The sequence below is a fragment of the Saimiri boliviensis genome, chromosome 21 (assembly GCF_048565385.1).
Source record: "Saimiri boliviensis isolate mSaiBol1 chromosome 21, mSaiBol1.pri, whole genome shotgun sequence".
Classification (NCBI taxonomy): Eukaryota; Metazoa; Chordata; class Mammalia; order Primates; family Cebidae; genus Saimiri; species Saimiri boliviensis.
The window spans coordinates 32,940,328-32,957,862 of NC_133469.1; the positions used below are offsets into that span (position 1 = coordinate 32,940,328).

Sequence of the window (17,535 nt, forward strand, 5' to 3'; positions counted from 1 at the left end):
TATTCGATTGCTTCTATATTGTACATTTTGTTCGTGTATTTTAGAAAGAAAATATGAGCAATTTTTTTTTTCTTTGGAGACAGAATATAGCTCTGTCGCCCAGGATGGTGTGCAGTGGCACAATCTTGGCTCACTGCAACCTCTGCCTCCTGGGTTCCAGCGATTCTCCTGCCTTAGCCTACTGAGTGGCTGGGACTACAAGTGCTCACTACTACCACCCAGCTAATTTTTGTATTTTTAGTAGAGACAGGGTTCACCATGTTGGCTAGGCTGGTCTCAAACCCCTGACCTCAACTGATCTGCCCACCTCGGCCTCCCAAAGTGTTGGGATTAGAGGCGTGAGCCCTGCAACTGATCCCGAACAATTATTTATTTATTTATTTACTTTTTGAGACAGAGTTGCACTCTTGTTGCCCAGGATGGAGTGCAGTGGTGAGATGTCGGCTCACTGCAACCTCCACCTCCTGGATTCAAGTGATTGTCCTGGCCCAGGCTCCCGAGTAGCTGAGATTACAGGTATGCACCAATATGCCCGGCTAATTTCGTATTTTTAGTAGAGATGGTGTTTCTCCATGTTGGTCAGGCTAGTCTTGAACTCCCAGCCTCAGGTGATCCGCCTGCCTCGGCCTCCCAAAGTGCTGGGATTACACTGTGCCCGGCCTTAACAATTATTTTTAAATGAGTAAAACCATTTAAAGGTATATGTTTATAAGACTACTTCATGATGTAACCAAATTATCAAAAAGTGAAAACTCAGTGCCTAGAAGTATATCTGCTTTTCACCATTTCCTCGTTTTGACCAAATTGTTGTATTTTCACCTGGAGTACCTGGCATCCTTCTACCCCACCCCATCCCATCTTTCCCCTCTCACTTTTCAGAGTCTCCTAAACTCCTGTCCACCCCACACCTCCCCCACTTTTCTAAACTTTCCCCAGACCGTCTTCCAGAATTCCCCTATTAACCAGCCTAATGTCTTTCCAAACTATTTTCATTTCTCCCTGCTGTGATCTATACTCCCAATTCCTTGCCTCCCAGATCCCCTTTAGGCATAGGCTCTAGATCAAGTGCCCCCCCTACAAGCTAGACACCTCTCAGATTTATCCTCTGAACCCTACCCTACAACTTTTACACCTCTCCTCTAAGACCCCTCTCTCCCATTTTATCCTTAAGGATCATCAAAATGACTACTTTTGGCCGGGTGGGCACAGTGGCTCTCACGCATGTAATTCCAGCATTTTGGGAGGCTGAGGTGGGCATATCTCTTGAGGTCAGGAGTTCATAACTAGCCTGGCCAACATGGTGAAACCCTGTCTCTACTAAAAATAATAATAAAAAAAAATTAGCTGGTGTGGTGGTGCACACCTGTAATCCCAGCTATTTGGGAGGCTGAGGCAGGAGAATTGCTTGAATCAGGAGGTGGAGGTTGCATTGAGTCGAGATTGTGCCACTGCATTGCAGCCTGGGAGACAGAGTGAAACTCCATCCCAAAAAACAAAATAAGGTGACTGCTTCTGAGGATAGTTCTGAGTTCCTGATAACCCTTCTCCTGTGGACTGGACTGCACTGGGACTTTACATCCACAGAATGGCTTTTCTTCTGGGTGTCCATGAAACACTCCTTTAGCATACCTTTTCCACAAGAAGAAACTGTGGTTACTTCCTTGCTCCTCTGAAAATTGTGACAGAGCTGCAGTTGTCCTAAGAGACCTGGGGAAGCCTGAGCTACTACCCCAGGACCCCATCAAATCTGTTCTGGCCCTGGCCTCAGCCATCTGTAACTTGTACCATCTTTCCCTCCCTGCTCCAGCTGAATGAATCCCAGTGAAGCAGCAGTGAAAAGATTTTTACCCGAGAGCCATTTGTCTTGGGTGGTTTTTCGTGACAACCTCATTGCACAACAAATCCGAATCTATGAGGTGGAGGTAAAGTAGCCACAAGCTTTTGCATTAGAGGGTGTTAGTGGCTTGACCCATGTTCATTTCATTCTGCCTATATCCTGGGGGATCATTAGAGGTGATAAGAAGTCATCAAGGTACTCTAAGGCAGGCCCCACTTTACAGAGAAGGCAATTGATACTCGGGGTTACTGACTTACCCAAGGTGTCACACCTTTTCCTGGGGTAAGGAAGCCAGAGAGAAAGACTCCATGTCTCTTGGGTCTTTTTTTTCTGAAAGCACATTACCTAGGGAATCCATGAATGGATTCTTATTTTCTTCCATACAAAGTCTTGAGTTCTAGGCTGGGCGAGGTGGCTCATGCCTATAATCTCAGCATTTTGGGAGGCTGAGGCAAGAGGATTGCTTGAGGTCAGGAGGTCAAGACCAGCCTGGCCAACGTGGTAAAACCTAATCCCTACCATAAATGCAAAAATTAGCCAGGTGTGGTGGTACATGCCTGTAATCCCAGCTACCAGGGAGGCTGAGTCCGGAGAATCCCTTAAACATGAAAGGCGGGGGTTGTAGTGAGCCGAGACTGCACCACTTTACAGGCATACACCACCATGCCCAGCTAAGTTTGTATTTTTAGTAGAGATGGGGTTTATCCATGTTGGTCAGGTTGGTCTCGAACTCGACCTCAGGCAATCCACCACCTCAGCCTCCCAGAGTGCTGGGATTATAGGTGTGAGCCACTGTGCCCGGCAACCTAATTATTTTATTTTATTTTATTTATTTTTGAGACTGAGTCTTGCTCTGTCACCAGGCTGGAGTGCAGTGGAACAATCTTGGCTCACTGCAACCTCCACCTCCCGGGTTCAAGCCTCAGCCTCCTGAATAGCTGGGTTTGCAGGCACCCACCACCATGCCCAGCTATTGTATTTTCAGTAGAGACAGGGTCTCACCATATTGGCCAGGCCACTCTCAAACTCCTGATGTCAAGTGATGTGCCCACCTCGTCCTCCTCCCCCAGCCTATATGCAAAACTTTAGTATGTATGCTTATTTATATATTCCGTAGGTTTCATAATAGTCTTAAATGGTTCACAATCTTCCCACACATTTCAGACCACTGACTTTGAGACTTTGCACTCAGGATGTTTGACCAGCAAGTGATCCACCTATTTTCCTCCCATTATTCCTGAGACCCTGATGAAACAAAAGTATATAAATTTAAAAAGCAGTAACCACTCAACTGCAAGGAGAACTAGAACAAAGACTTTATTCAACAAATACTGATTGAGTTCCTGTCACATGTGAAGTCTTCTAGGCCCTGATGATATAGCAGTGAAAGAAATCTGACAAAAATTCCTGCCATCCTGAAACTTACATTTTAATAACAGAAGACAAATAAACCAAAGAAATCATTCAGAAGGTGAAAATGCTTTAGGGCGGGGTGCAGTGGCTCACGATTATAATCCCGGCACTTTGGGAGGCCAAGACAGGTGGATCACCTGAGGTCAGGAGTTGGAGACCAGACTGGTCAACATGGTGAAATCCCATCGCTACTAAAAATACAAAAATGAGCCAGGTGTAGTGGTGTGAACCTGTAGTCCTAGCTACTCTGGAGGCTGAGGCGGGAGAATCACTTGAACCTGGGAGGTGGAGGTTGCAGTGAGCCGAGGTTGCACTATTGCATTCCAGCCTGGGCAACAGAGCAAGATTCCATCTCAAAAAAAAAAAAAAAAAAAAAGTGACAAATGCTTTGGAGAAAAAGAAAACAGTACCGAAAGCCTGGAGTGCTCTGTTGGGATGTTTCCATTTTAGATGAGGATGAATCACTGATGGATGAGAGGTTTCAACAAGAGCTTGGGCCAGATGCGTGGCTTACACCTGTAATCCCAGCATTTTGGGAGGCTGAGGCAGGTGGATCACTTGAGGTCAGGAGTTTAAGACCACTCTAGACAATGTGGGTAAAACCCTGTCTTTACCAAAAATACAAAAACTAGCTAGGCATGGGGGTTTGCACCTGTAATCCCAGCTACTCTGGAGGCTGAGGCAGGAGAATTGCTTGAACCTGGGAGACAGATGTTGCAGTGAGCCAAGATCGTGCCACTGCACTCCGGCCTGGGTGACAGAGTGAGACTCCATCTCAAAACAAAAAACAAAACAGTAAGTGCTTGGAATATGGAGAGGGGGTGAGAGCTGGTGTGATGGATGAAATGGGTGGAGGCAGCAGCTGAGAACATTCTAATAGTGGACTTTAGAGAAGTTGGGAGCCAGTGGCTTGAAAGAAGATAGGGAATCTTTGGGTTCAAAGTCAACAGGTTATAGTGGAGGGTGGGAGGGGAAGTGGTAACTAAAATGGAGGATTTTAATTAGCTGGGTGTGATGGCACATGCCTGTAGTCTCAGGTGCTCAGGAGGCTGAGGCACAAGAATCACATGAACGTGGGAGATGGAGGCTGCAGTGAACCAAGATTGAGCCATTGCACTCCAGCCTGGGCAACAGAGCAAGACTCTATCTCAAAATAAAATAAATAGGCCGGGTGTGGTGGCTCAGGCCTGTTATCTCAGCACTTTGGGAGGCCAAGGTGGGCGGATCACAAGGTCGGGAGATTGAGACCATCTGGCTAACACGGTGAAACCCTGTCTCTACTAAAAATACAAAAAAAAAAAAAAAAAAAAAAAAAAATTACCAGGGCATGGTGGCTGGCACCTGTAGTCCCAGCTACTCAGGAGGGCGAGGCAGGAGAATTGCTTGAACCCAGGAGGCGGAGGTTGTAGTAAGCCCAGATTGCGTCACTACACTCCAGCCTGGGTGACAGAGTGTGACTGTGTCTCAAAAAATAAATTAATTATTTATAAATAATTTATAATTTATTTATAAATTAATTATAAATTAAAGGATTTTTTATTTTTTGAGACAGAGTTTTTGCTCTTGTTGCCCAGGCTGGAGTGTGATGACATGATCTTGGATCTTACTACCCCAGGACCCCATCAAATCTGTTCTGGCCCTGGCCTCAGCCATCTGTAACTTGTACCATCTTTCCCTCCCTGCTCCAGCTGAATGAATCCCAGTGAAGCAGCAGTGAAAAGATTTTTACCCGAGAGCCATTTGTCTTGGGTGGTTTTTCGTGACAACCTCATTGCACAACAAATCCGAATCTATGAGGTGGAGGTAAAGTAGCCACAAGCTTTTGCATTAGAGGGTGTTAGTGGCTTGACCCACTTGTAATCCCAGGACTTTGGAAGACTGAGGTGGGTGGATCAGCTGAGGTCAGGAGTTCCAGACCAGCCTGGCCAACGTGGTGAAACCCTGTGTCTTCTAAAAAAAAAAATACAAAAATTAGCTGGACATGGTGGTGTTCTTCTCCCAGCTACTTGGGAGGCTGAGGCAGGAGAATTGCTTGAACTTGGGAGGTGGAGATTTCAGTGAGCCTAGATTATGCTATTGCACTCCAGCCTGGGTGAGAGAGTGGTACTCTTGTCTCACAAAAAAAAAAAAAAAAGAATAAAAAACAAGGTAATTATTTGCCTACTTATTCCAGTTGAGGTTCCTGAGTGGCCAGAGCCTATCACATCAGCTCAGGGCACAAGGCAGGAGCCAACCCTGGACAAGATGCCATTCCGGGGCAGGGCACACACATTCACACTCCTTCAGACTGGGACCATTTAGATACACCAGTGAACCTAACATGTATGACTTTGGGATGTGGGAAGAAATCAGATTACCTGGAGAAAACCCACATAGACCTGGGGAGAACATACAAGCCTCACACAGACAGTGGCTCCCTGCTGGGAATCGATTTTTTTTATCAACATCATTATTAATATGACTATTAGTTTTTGAGACACAGGCTCCCTCTGTCACCCAGGCTGGAGTGTAGTGGCACGATCTCAGCTCACTGCAACCTCCACCTCCCAGGTTCAAGCGATTCTCCTACCTCAGCCTTTCGAGTAGCTGGGATTACAGGTGTGTGCCACTATGCTAATTTTTGTATTTTTAGTAGTAACAAGGTTTTGCCATGTTGATCAGGCTGGTCTCGAACTCCTGCCCTCAGGTAATCCACCCACCTCCAACTCCCAAAATGATTGGATTACAGGCATAAGCACCATGCCAGGCTATATTTTTTTTTAATGACTGGTTTGTTTGAATCGGGATTAAGATAAAGTTCACACACTATCTGGTTGATACGTCTTTTTAAACTTGATAACATTTTCTGATTCGCATCCTTTTTTAGGCCATTTATTGAATAAAACTGGTCATTAGGAGGCAGATTTTTCTAATTTTGGATCTGACTTATTGACTCCTTGGGTCATTTACCATGTTCCTCTGTCCCCTGCATTTTAAAAGTACTGTTCAAACTAAAAAATAAACAGTTTTAGTTTTTTGAATGGAGGGAGGTGGTATAAAAATAATCATAGGTAGTGCTGTTTTTCCTACTTGGTCACATGGGGAGGCACATAATATCCTGTTGTATTTTGGTGATGCTAAGATCAACAGGCAGAATCAGCTGATGTCAGCCTGATCCTTGATGAAGTTCCCCATCAACCCCATCACTTAGTAACTATTGGTGCTTGTTAACTTGATCCATTACAGTATTTCATTAGGAGGTGGCAGCTGGGCACGGTGGCTCATGCCTGTAATCTCAGCACTTTGGGACACTGAGGCAGGTGGGTCACCTGAGGATGGGAGTTTGAGACTCGTCTGACCAACATGGAGAAACCCCCATCTCTCTTTTTTTTTTTAATTTGCTATTTGTTTGTTTATTTTGTTTTTATTATTTTTTTTTAATAGAGATGAGGTTTCACTGTGTTGGCCAGGATGGTTTAGATCTCTTGACCTTGTGATCCACCTGCCTCAGCCTCCCAAAGTGCTGGGATTACTCATGCTCCCAGGCATGAGCCACTGCGCCTGGCGAGAAACCCCATCTGTACTAAAAAAATACAAAATTAGCTGGACGTGATGGTATATGCCTGTAATCCCAGCTACTTGGGAGGCTGAGGCAGGAGAATTGCTTGAACCCAGAAGGCAGAGGTTGCTGTGAGCTGAGATCGTGCCATTGCACTCCAGCCTGGGCAATAAGAGCGAAACTCTGTCTCAAAAAAAAAAAAAAAAAGAAAGAAAAAGCAGTTGGCAAAGATAATTTTTTTTCTAATTCTGTAATTCCTTCTGCATTTATTATTTTTATTTATTATTATTATTTTCTGAGACAGGGTCTTGATCTGTCACCCAGGCTGGAGTGCAGTGGCATGATCTCTGCTCACTGCAACCTCCACCTTCCAGGCTCATGTAATCCTCCCACTTCAGCCTTCTGAATAGCTGGGACCACAGGCACATGCCACCACACCCAGCTAATTTTTGTATTTTTTGTAGAGATGGGTTTTCACTATGTTGCTCAGGCTGGCCTCAAACTCCTGGACTCAGGCAATTCACCTATCTTGGCCTCCCAAAGTGGTGGGATTACAGGTGTGAGCCACTGCGTGGGACCTCCTTCTGCATTTATTAGCTATTTTTTTCCTTTGTAGAGATGGGGTCTAACTATGTTGCCCAAGCTGGTTTTGAGCTTCTGGGCTCAAGGGATCCAGCTGACTTGGCCTCCCAGTATGGGATTATAGGCGTGAGCCACTGCACCTGATCTAGCTAATTCTTATATACGTATTTTTCCTTCATGAACTCTTTGGTACTATGAGATACAGTTTCAACAACTAGGATAGGATACAGACTTAATTCTTTCCCTTTATCAATTTTCAAAATAATGAATGGGTACTGTGGTAACCTCCATATATGACCAATAAGGTGGGTTTTTGTTTTGCTTTTTTTTTTTTCTTGTAACTTTAGGAACTAGTTTAATTTATGGATTTTTATGTGGTTGAAAATCTTTCAGTCCATTGCAGTCATTATTCTTTTTGCTCATCCTCTTCCACCTTTGGCCACTGTGAGCCCTTTTAAGCTGGCTCCTGAGTGCTGACACAGCAGCGGTCTTGAATGGCTTTTTCACTTTCTGGCATGACGAAATGTCCCAGGCAGCCTCATCTTGCATAGTTCCTGCTCCAGACTTGTAGTCAGTAAAAAATTTCCTTTGTCCCCAGGAGTCCTTCTTTCTGTAGGATAAAGCGCATCCCTCACCGTGTGGTGTCCACCCAACTCTCGGTGCCATCTCCTGTCTTACTCTTCCAAATATGATGAGCTATTTATTCCTTCCCAGACAAGCTGTTCTCTCCCAATGTAGGACTTAGAGTACGCTGGTTCCTTCACCTTGAATGCCCTTTCACTCCTTGGACTCAATGCAAACATTGTCCCTTCTGTGACTCCTTCTTCACTCACTCTGGCAGAACTAATGAAGATGGCAGGACCTGTCATCTTAGGGAGCTTGGAAATTTATTGTGGCAGTCAAAACATATCCTTGAGCCGGGCGCGGTGGCTCAAGCCTGTAATCCCAGCACTTTGGGAGGCCGAGGCGGGTGGATCACGAGGTCGAGAGATCGAGACCATCCTGGTCAACATGGTGAAACCCCGTCTCTACTAAAAATACAAAAAAATCAGCTGGGCATGGTGGCACGTGCCTGTAATCCCAGCTACTCAGGAGGCTGAGGCAGGAGAATTGCCTGAACCCAGGAGGCGGAGGTTGCGGTGAGCCGAGATCGCGCCATTGCACTCCAGCCTGGGTAACAAGAGCGAAACTCCGCCTCAAAAAAAAAAAAAAAAAAAAAAAAAAACATATCCTTAAGTATTTGTCTACTAGACAGCTTCCCTCCTTAAGGGTTGCAAACACACCTGATGCATACGTAGCAGGCACTGAGCTTTGCCCATTGTGGCTATTTCCCAGGCTTGTCAACTTTGGTCTCATCTCCTTCTCTGGCCTCTGTTTAGTTCATTTCACCAAATATTTCGCAGAGAACTCTCTAGTAAATGACTAGAGAATATTTACTGAGCACTTACTATGTCAAATATGTTTTACATACATGATTTATTACAACCTGAGAGGTAACTGTTATTATCCTCATTTTACAGATGAGCAAGCGGAAGCTCAATGGGTCAATGAAGGACCCACAGCAAGGGAGTGGCCGAGCTGGCATTTCTTTAGTAGGTCTGACTCCCAAAGCCCTAGATGTTTCCTCCACATCACTGTCCATCAACATGTGCTCCATGATCCACCCACATGCAACCCCCCTGGGAAATCATTAAAATGCCTGTTCCTGGCCAGGCCAGGTGGTTCATGCCTGTGATCCTAGCACTTTGGGAGGCCAAGACGAATGGATCACCTGAGGTCAGGAGTTTGAGACCAGCCTGGCCAACATGACGAAACCTGTCTCTACTAAAAATACAAAAAATTTCTGGGCGTGGTGGCACATGACTGTAGTCACAGCTACTTGGGAGGCTGAGGCAGAAGAATTGTTTGAACCCAGGACGTGGAAGTGGCAGTGAACTGAGATCGTGCCACTGCACTCCAGCCTGGGCAACAGAGTGAGATTCCATCTCTAAATAAATAAATAAATAAATGTGTGTTCCTGGCTGAGTGAGGTGGCTCATGCCTGTAATCCAACAACTTGGGAGGCCAAGATGGGAGGATTCATTGAGCCCAGGAATTTGAGACCAGTATGGGCAACATAGGGAGACTCCATCTCTACAAAAAAAAATTTTTTTTATTAAGTTAGCTGGGTGTGGTGGCACATGCCTGCAGTCCCATCTAGTCTGGAGGCTGAGGTGGGAGGACCACTTGACTCCTGGAGTTCAAGGCTGCAGTGAGCCATGAATGCACCACTGTACTCCAGACTAGGTGACAGAGGAAGACCTGGTCTCAAAAATAGAAAAAAGAAAAAGCATGTTCTTGGATTCCACCTCTGACTTACTGGGGATGGAAAAGAGGATTTCTAATAAACCTCCCTTGGGTGATTTTAACAATTATTATTTTGAAGGCCGGGCGCGGTGGCTCAAGCTTGTAATCCCAGCACTTTGGGAGGCCGAGGCGGGTGGATCACGAGGTCAAGAGATCGAGACCATCCTGGTCAACATGGTGAAACCCCGTCTCTACTAAAAATACAAAAAATTAGCTGGGCATGGTGGCGCGTGCCTGTAATCCCAGCTACTCAGGAGGCTGAGGCAGGAGAATTGCCTGAACCCAGGAGGCGGAGGTTGCGGTGAGCCGAGATCACGCCATTGCACTCCAGCCTGGGTAACAAGAGCGAAACTCTGTCTCGGGGAAAAAAAAAAAAAATTATTATTTTGAATAGGTGAAACATACACACAGTGAAACATACACAATGAAACATACAAAAAGTTCAAAGTGTAAGTGAAAAGCAAGCATTCCACCTAATTTCCCAGTTGTCCAGGGCTGTCCCCCAGGGCACCCAGAGGCAATCTCCTTTCCTTGGGGTGACTCAGCACTGTGAAGTTTGAGGGTCACCGTCATACATATGGAATAGATCAAGATGGGCAGCTCTCTGCACTCCAGAGCTCACAGCAAAATAGCAGGTAAGACCACCATTCAAAGACAAGTGTCTGAGGAAGGGGGTCTTAAAGTCATCAGCAAAGATGCCAAGGGCACCTGTTCAGTGCATGCCTGCACCTCATATTTCTAGGACCTTCCAATCTGCTTCCTTCTGGGGACCACTTCATGTAGGAGGCAGACCCTACACCGGTTATCTTGTCACAAGAAAAGATCAGGGTAAGGGGAGAGTAAGACGTGATGTAAGGGGAGCTTGCAGACAGGTCTAAGCTGGAAAGGTCTGGACAGAAACCCAATATGCAATCTTTCCACTTATATTTCTGATTATTTGTAGTAACCATCAACTTTCCCCATTTGGATAAATTCATAAGAAAAAAATCACCGATGCCTGGACACGGTGGCTCACACTTGTAATCCTAGCACTTTGGGAGGCTCAGATGGGCGGATCGCCTGAGGCCAGGAGTTCAAGACCAGCCTGACCAACATGGTGAAACCTTGTCTGTAGTAAAAATACAAAAATTAGCTGGGTGTGGTGTGTGTACCTGTAATCCCAGCTACTAGGAAGGCCGAGGCGGGAGAATCGCTTGAACCTGGGAGGCAGAGGCTGCAGTAAGCCCAGATCAGCTACTGCATTCAAGCCTAGGAGACGGAGTGAGACTCCGTCTATTAAAAAAAAAAGCAAAAAGCAAAAAAAGTCACCGATGTTTTAACCATTCTGGGGTCACAGCCTCCTTTGGGAATCTCATGAAAACTGTGACCTACTCTGGAAAAACGCACAGATAAGTAAACCTCCACAGCTACTGCGGCACCCTCACAGACAGGCAGCCCACCCAGGGCTCCCAGGAGGTCCGAGTTAAGAACCCTGGTTTGAGATGGGTTTCTTGTACTAAAACGCTTGGTTTACAAAGTCTTCCCATATTTGTTTCGAGAACCCGAACGATGTCGCCACTTGTAGCGAAGCTCCCTGGCATGAACCGTGGGCCAGCTGGCTCAGGAGGTGGAGGCGGTGGAGGCGGTGGAGGCGGCGGGGGCGGCAGCTTAGGGCCACCGCTCCTGGTGGCCGCAGGAACGACCCACAGTCAGGTAATGGCTGCCATGGGAGGCGGGGGCGTCGTCCTCAGCTTTGAGCGCCACCCGGATTGGGGCTCCTGTGCATCGTGCGCATTTCATGGCCTCTGGGTGCCGTACCTGCTTCCCGCCCGGCTTTCCTGGGTGGCGGAAAGCGAACCCATCCCGGCCCGGATTGGGGGAGGGGGCGTCGGCGCAGGGCCCCGTGGGCAGAGCTGCGCTGGGAGCCAGCGGGCTCCGCATTCATCATTGTTCCTCCAGCGCCTGGCACGGGCTGAGCCGCAGCAGGGGCCGTGGCCCGAAGCGCGCCATCTCCTCCTCGTCTCCCGCCCGTCCGCCGAGCTCTCCGCCCACAGGTGTTTCCAAGGCTGCTTCCACCGGCCGGACCGACGGCGCACCCGGGGTCAAACCTGGCCCCCGGCTGGCCGAGAGCACCACAGCCGGCGGGCGCTGGCGGGCGCGGGGCGCACGGGGCCGCGGAGGGACCCGCGCGCGCCCCCGCCTCGCGCCGCGCGCACGTGACTGCGCCCCCGGCCCCGCCCCCGGCCTGCCCCCCGCCCCCACTGGCCGCTCGGCCGCGCGCGGGTCGGCCGGCTCTATGGGGAAAGCGGCCGCTCCGAGCCGAGGCGCCGGCTGTGGCGGCCGCTCCCGCGGACTCTCGTCGCTGTTCACGGTCGTCCCCTGCCTGTCGTGCCACACGGCGGCGCCGGGAATGAGCGCTTCCACATCCGGCTCTGGGCCGGAGCCCAAGCCCCATCTCCAGCCGGTGCCCGAACCCGAGCGGGGACCGCTGTCAGAACAGGTGTCAGAGGCAGTTTCGGAGGCAGTGCCAAGATCGGAGCCTGTGTCCGACACGACGTCTGAGCCGGAGCCAGGGGCTAGGCAGGCATCGGAACTGCTTCAGGGGTCGCGGCCAGGGTCAGATTCAAGTTCAGGTGTAGGGGCTGGGCCCTTCACCAAGGCCGCATCAGAGCCGCTCTCCCGGGCGGTGGGGAGCGTGCCCGTTCTCAGACCCGAGTCGGAGTCGCTGCCGGCGTTAAAGCCCTTGCCTCTTCTGCGACCAGGACCGGCGAAGACTCCTGTTGGGGTTCCAATGTCGGGGTCTGGTGCGACCTCCAGTGCCCCACTGGCCTTAATGCCTCTGGACAGCTTCGAGGGCTGGCTCCTCAAGTGGACCAACTATCTGAAGGGCTACCAGCGCCGCTGGTTCGTGCTGGGCAATGGCTTGCTCTCTTACTACAGGTATGGAAGCGCCAGCGTGGGACATGAGGTTGGAGGGTGGTGATGCTGCAGTGATGGTGATGGAGGGCCTCCAGGGTTGGGGGACACTGCCGCTAGTCTAGGGATGTTTAGGGGCACTTGCTCCAGCAGGACAAGTCACACTTCTGGCCCACCACCAAGGGCTGGGGACCCTGACCTCTGGCAAGGGTGAATGTGATCTGTGGACATGACCTCTGGCAAGCTTGGGTCTTTGGGTGAGTGGGGAGGTGGAATAAGGGAGTGATCTCGGGCTTCAGTCTTCTTCTGCTTGGCAGTTGTGGGGCTTGGGACACACTAGCTAGAGTCAGCTCCTCAAATTCCTTGCCCTTTCTGGTTTGGGAACTAACATCATTGTGTGTTTGGGACTGAGGGAGACAGTCACCTTGCTCAGTCCTTGGGACCCACACTCTTAGGAAGGGCTGCTTCTTATTCCCTCATGAGGCAGTTATTCCCACCTTTTCTGATGCTTCTGGTTGCCAGGCCTTGGGCTCACTGCAGACTCACAGATGTATTAGACATGGCTCCTGGCCCTCAGGAGCCCATCTTGGCATTTTGCGGAGAAGCAGGAAGTGTTTTGCTGTCCTCCCTTTTTATTCCAGAAGCAGCATGGGATTCACAATTGAGGTTCAGCTGTGAGAGAGCTAACACTATCTTCCCACTGAAGCTGGTTGAAAGTCGGAGGTTACTGAAGCCTTCCTTTCCTTTCTAACTGGCTGGTCCCTGGGTATGCTTTCTGGGGATGGTTGGTTTAAGCCTTGAGATCTCAGATCAGTCTATGCCAGTGGTTCTCGATGCACACCTGAGTGTGCATCAGCATTCCCTGAAGGGCTTGTTGGAACACAGAGTGCTGAGCCTCCCCACTGAGTTTCTGATGTGGTGGGGCTGGGGGAAGGGCCTGAGATTGGGCTTTGCCAATAACCCAGGCGAGGCCAGTGAAGCTGGTCCAGGACGACACTCTGAGTACTACTGCCTTCATTGTTGCACATAGAATGGCCTTGACTTGCTGTTGCAGAAATTCAGGTCACTTCATGCACTTCATTCAGCCAAGTATCCCTTCAAGTCGCCCACTACAGGGGTTGTTGTTGTTGTTGTTTTTGAGATGGAGTCTTGCTCTGTTGTCCAGGCTGGAGTGCAGGGGCAAAATCTTGGCTCACTGCAACCTTCGCCCCCCCTCCCCCCACCAGGTTCAAGCAATTCTTCTACCTCAGCCTCCTGAGTAGTTGGGATTACAGGTGCCTGCCACCACACCTGGCTAAATTTTTTTTGTATTTTTAGTAGAGATGGGGTTTCACCATGTTGCCCAGGCTGGTTTCAAACTCCTGACCTCAGGTGATCCGCCTGCCTCGGCCTCCCAGAGTGCTAGGATTATAGGCATGAGCCATCGCGCCTGTCCTGTCCTGTCTTAAAAATGAGGAATTCTAAGATTTGACAGGGAGACAGAGCCCATTATCCAAAGTCACTGGCCCAGTAGGCAGTAGAGAGGGATTCTGAACTCCAGCATCTGGGCCTGTCCCAAATATGTCCTGATACCAACTCACCTTTGAGTTTCACATTTCTGTGTTACCTGTATTTACCAGGTACTACTAAACTGAAGAGGTGAAGGTAATGTTCGTTAAGTATAGTGTCCCACAGTGGCAGGAGTGCCTGGTTTTAGTGGAAGTAAAACCTGACTTTATGCTTTTGGGTTTTAATTGGAAGAGCAAAGATGTCCGTCTTCTTTTCTTAAAATAATGCATGTAGACAGTTGACATTTCAAAGTAATCTCAACTATGCAGATTCTCTGGGTAACTAAGAAAATTTCTTGCTGCTTGCTGATAATGTTGTGAAGATAAATGCTAGCGTTGGGGGAGGAGGGAGTAAGAACAAGTGTCCTGTGTGTGTGTGTGTGTCATTCCAGCTCTGCAATTTCCTTTTCGGACTTTTCGAGATTCTAAGGTAGATCAGATTGTTGCTGACCTCACCCGAGTGGAATGAATGACTCCTGATGTTTATCTGACCCTGTGCCCTCATTTCATTCCATGCAAGGTTGACCAGGAAAGGGGAACTGAGGCTGAGTGAATGAACCTCAGTGGCCTCCCTAGAGGCAGCCAGCTTGCAGGCAGTGTGTCCAAATGCCACCAGAGATGAGTTTATGGACAGAAAAGGCCCTCTGAGGTGCAGTTGGGATCGCCACTTCAGATGTTTGACACCGCTGTCCTGTCCCGACTTCCGATCTGAATCCCCCACTTCTAGAACAGGCCATCCTGCCAGCTGGGATTAAGGACTGAGCATCCTCCAGGTCCGTCACATAGCCCTGACAGCAGCAGGGTGGGTTCTCAGATGCTACACCTGTGCCCAGAACCACGCACGTGTTATCTCCTCCAACCCTCTCCAGACATTCAGCTCTCAGTAGTTGGCCAAGTGGGTGCGGCTGGGGATAGAGGCAAGATTAGGGTGCTTTTGAGTTGGAAACAGAGTGAAATAATTTTTAAATTCACGATCTCTTTTCCTTAGAGGATGGTAGAGTCAAGCTTACCTGCTGGGCAATGTGGTTGGTGGAGAAGGAATCAGAGCTATTTCTCTTGCTAAGGTCCCTTTTGGAAAGACCACTCAACTTTTTAATTTTTTTTTTTTTTTTTTGCGATGGAGTCTCGCTCTGTTGCCATGCTGGAGTTCAGTGGCACGGTCTTACCTCACTCCAGTCTCTGTCTCCCAGGTTCAAGCGATTCCCCTGTTTCAGCCTCCCAAGTAGCTAGGATTACAGGCACGTACCACCATACCTGGCTAATTTTTTGTATTTTAGTAGAGACGGGGTTTCACTATGTTGGCCAGCATGGTCTCAAATTCCTGACCTCGTGATCTGCCTGCTTTATCCTCCCAAAGTGCTGGGATTACAGGTGTGAGCCACCACACCTGGCCAACTTTTAAATTTTTAACTCAGCTGGGCGCAGTGGCTCAAGCCTGTAATCCCAGCACTTTGGGAGGCTGAGGCGGGTTGATCACGAGATCAAGAGATCGAGACCATCCTGGTCACCATGATGAAACCCCTACTAAAATATTTAGTCTCTACTAAAAATACAAAAAATTAGCTGGGCATGGTGGAGCGTGCCTGTAATCCCAGCTACTCAGGAGGCTGAGGCAGGAGAATTGCCTGAACCCAGGAGGCGGAGGTTGCGGTGAGCCGAGATCGCGCCATTGCACTCCAGCCTGGGTGACAAGAGCGAAACTCCGTCTCAAAAAAAAAAAAAAAAAAAAAAAAAAAAATTTAACTAAGTGAAGGCTTGTGTTTGGAGAAAATGTGGGCACCTATTTCTTGTGCTCTCTGCCATCCCATCCCATCATCTGGTCTCCCCTCCTCCAGGACAGCCACCATTCCAAGTCCTGGTCACTGTCCCCTTTTTGCCCCATTTTATTTAGTTTTATCTCATCTAGACATAATTTTTAAGAGCCCATGTTTTTTATTACATTTTTTTTTTTTTTTTTTGAGACAGAGTCTTGTACTGTTGCCCAGGCTAGAGCGCAGTGGCACGATCTCGGCTTACTACACCATCCCACTCTTAGGTTCCAGTGATTCTCATGCCTCAGCCTCTCAAGAAGCTGGGATCACAAACGTGTGCTACCATGCCCAGCTAATTTTTTTGTATTTTTAGTAAACAAGGTTTCACTACGTTGGTCAGGCTAGTCTCAAACTCTTGGCCTCAGGTGATCCACCCACCTCAGCCTCCGAAAGTACTGGAATTATAGGCGTGAGCCACTGCACCTGGCTATGCAGTCATCTTTAACCTTATTTTTTAAAGGGTTTCTAATATATAGAGTATATTATTTTTACGGGACTTATTTTGACTGTTGTATAAAGTCCAGGGTGCAAATGTAGCCCCTTTTACTTATGCATTTTCCTGATGATGGCTGACTACAAAAATTCTTGTATGTGTGCAGGAATTTTTCTTGGGTATAATTGCTGGGTTGTAGAGAATTCTGAATGTTCATCTTATGTAATGCCAAACTGTTTCCCAAAGCAGTTGCACAAATTTATGTTTCCACCAGTCATGAAAAAGAGACTCTGTGGCTCCTTATCCTTTGCAACACTTGGTATTGTCAGTGTTGATTTTGCTAATCAAATGGGAACTATGATAGCTCATTGCAGTCTTGACCTGCATTTCAATTTCCATTATTTTTACCTTAATAGCAAAACAGTGGGGGTTTAGATTAAAATTTCTCCTATCAGTGTGACTTCCTCAGATACTTCTGCCCTGGATTTTGCCTGAGAAGCTCATTTGATTGCTTAAGTATATTCTAAGGGAGAAATCACATTTTACCAATAGTTGGGCTTAGTAACCTTCATATTAGTAGGAATTTTAAAAAAATGCTCTTTATAAATGTTATCGAATGTAAAAAGCATTTCTACGAGATACAGATAATTGTTGGCAGATTTTTACTTCTTTCTGACAGTGTGCTGGGAATATAAATAAGACAGAAGACAGATTCTTCTTCCATTACTAGGCATTCTTAATTATATGTTTATTTGGATACTAACAAGGATAATATAGGAATATGGTTTTTTTGTTCAATTTTTTTTTAATTGCAGGAAATTCCCTTTGAAAAAATTCATACCCGGTTCTTATCTCATAGGGAACATGTGATTCCATAAAATTAGGAAGAATTCCTAAATGATACAGAATTTTTAAAGGTATTGTCCTCAGCACGTTTTTATAGAGAAAGTGTTCCAAACACAATTTTATCTACATTAATGACAACATTGATTAGGTTAGGCAAACTTCTGTTTTGTTGTATACCAGTTGTCTGCTTGGCAACATTATAAATGATATTTATTTCTTAGGAAATGATTTCAGACAGAAGCATTTAAAATTATTTGTTCATACTGACCTATGCTTAGTAATGGCTA

General features: G+C 47.5%; 1 protein-coding gene across 3 annotated transcripts in view; it reads left to right on the forward strand.

Moving 5' to 3' along the window:
- The first annotated feature begins 11,358 nt into the window (after window positions 1-11,358).
- Window positions 11,359-17,535, forward strand: part of OSBP2 (oxysterol binding protein 2) — a 197,735-nt gene continuing 191,558 nt past the window's right edge. For 2 of the 3 annotated variants that reach the window (XM_010349135.3, XM_003938436.4), the window contains exon 1: window positions 11,953-12,635. In XM_010349135.3, the coding sequence (XP_010347437.2) occupies window positions 11,992-12,635 (644 nt within the window). In that variant the 5' untranslated portion in view covers window positions 11,953-11,991. Of the gene's footprint in view, window positions 11,409-11,952; window positions 12,636-17,535 lie in introns of those variants that run through there. The other variant, XM_074390933.1, reaches the window with a different exon arrangement.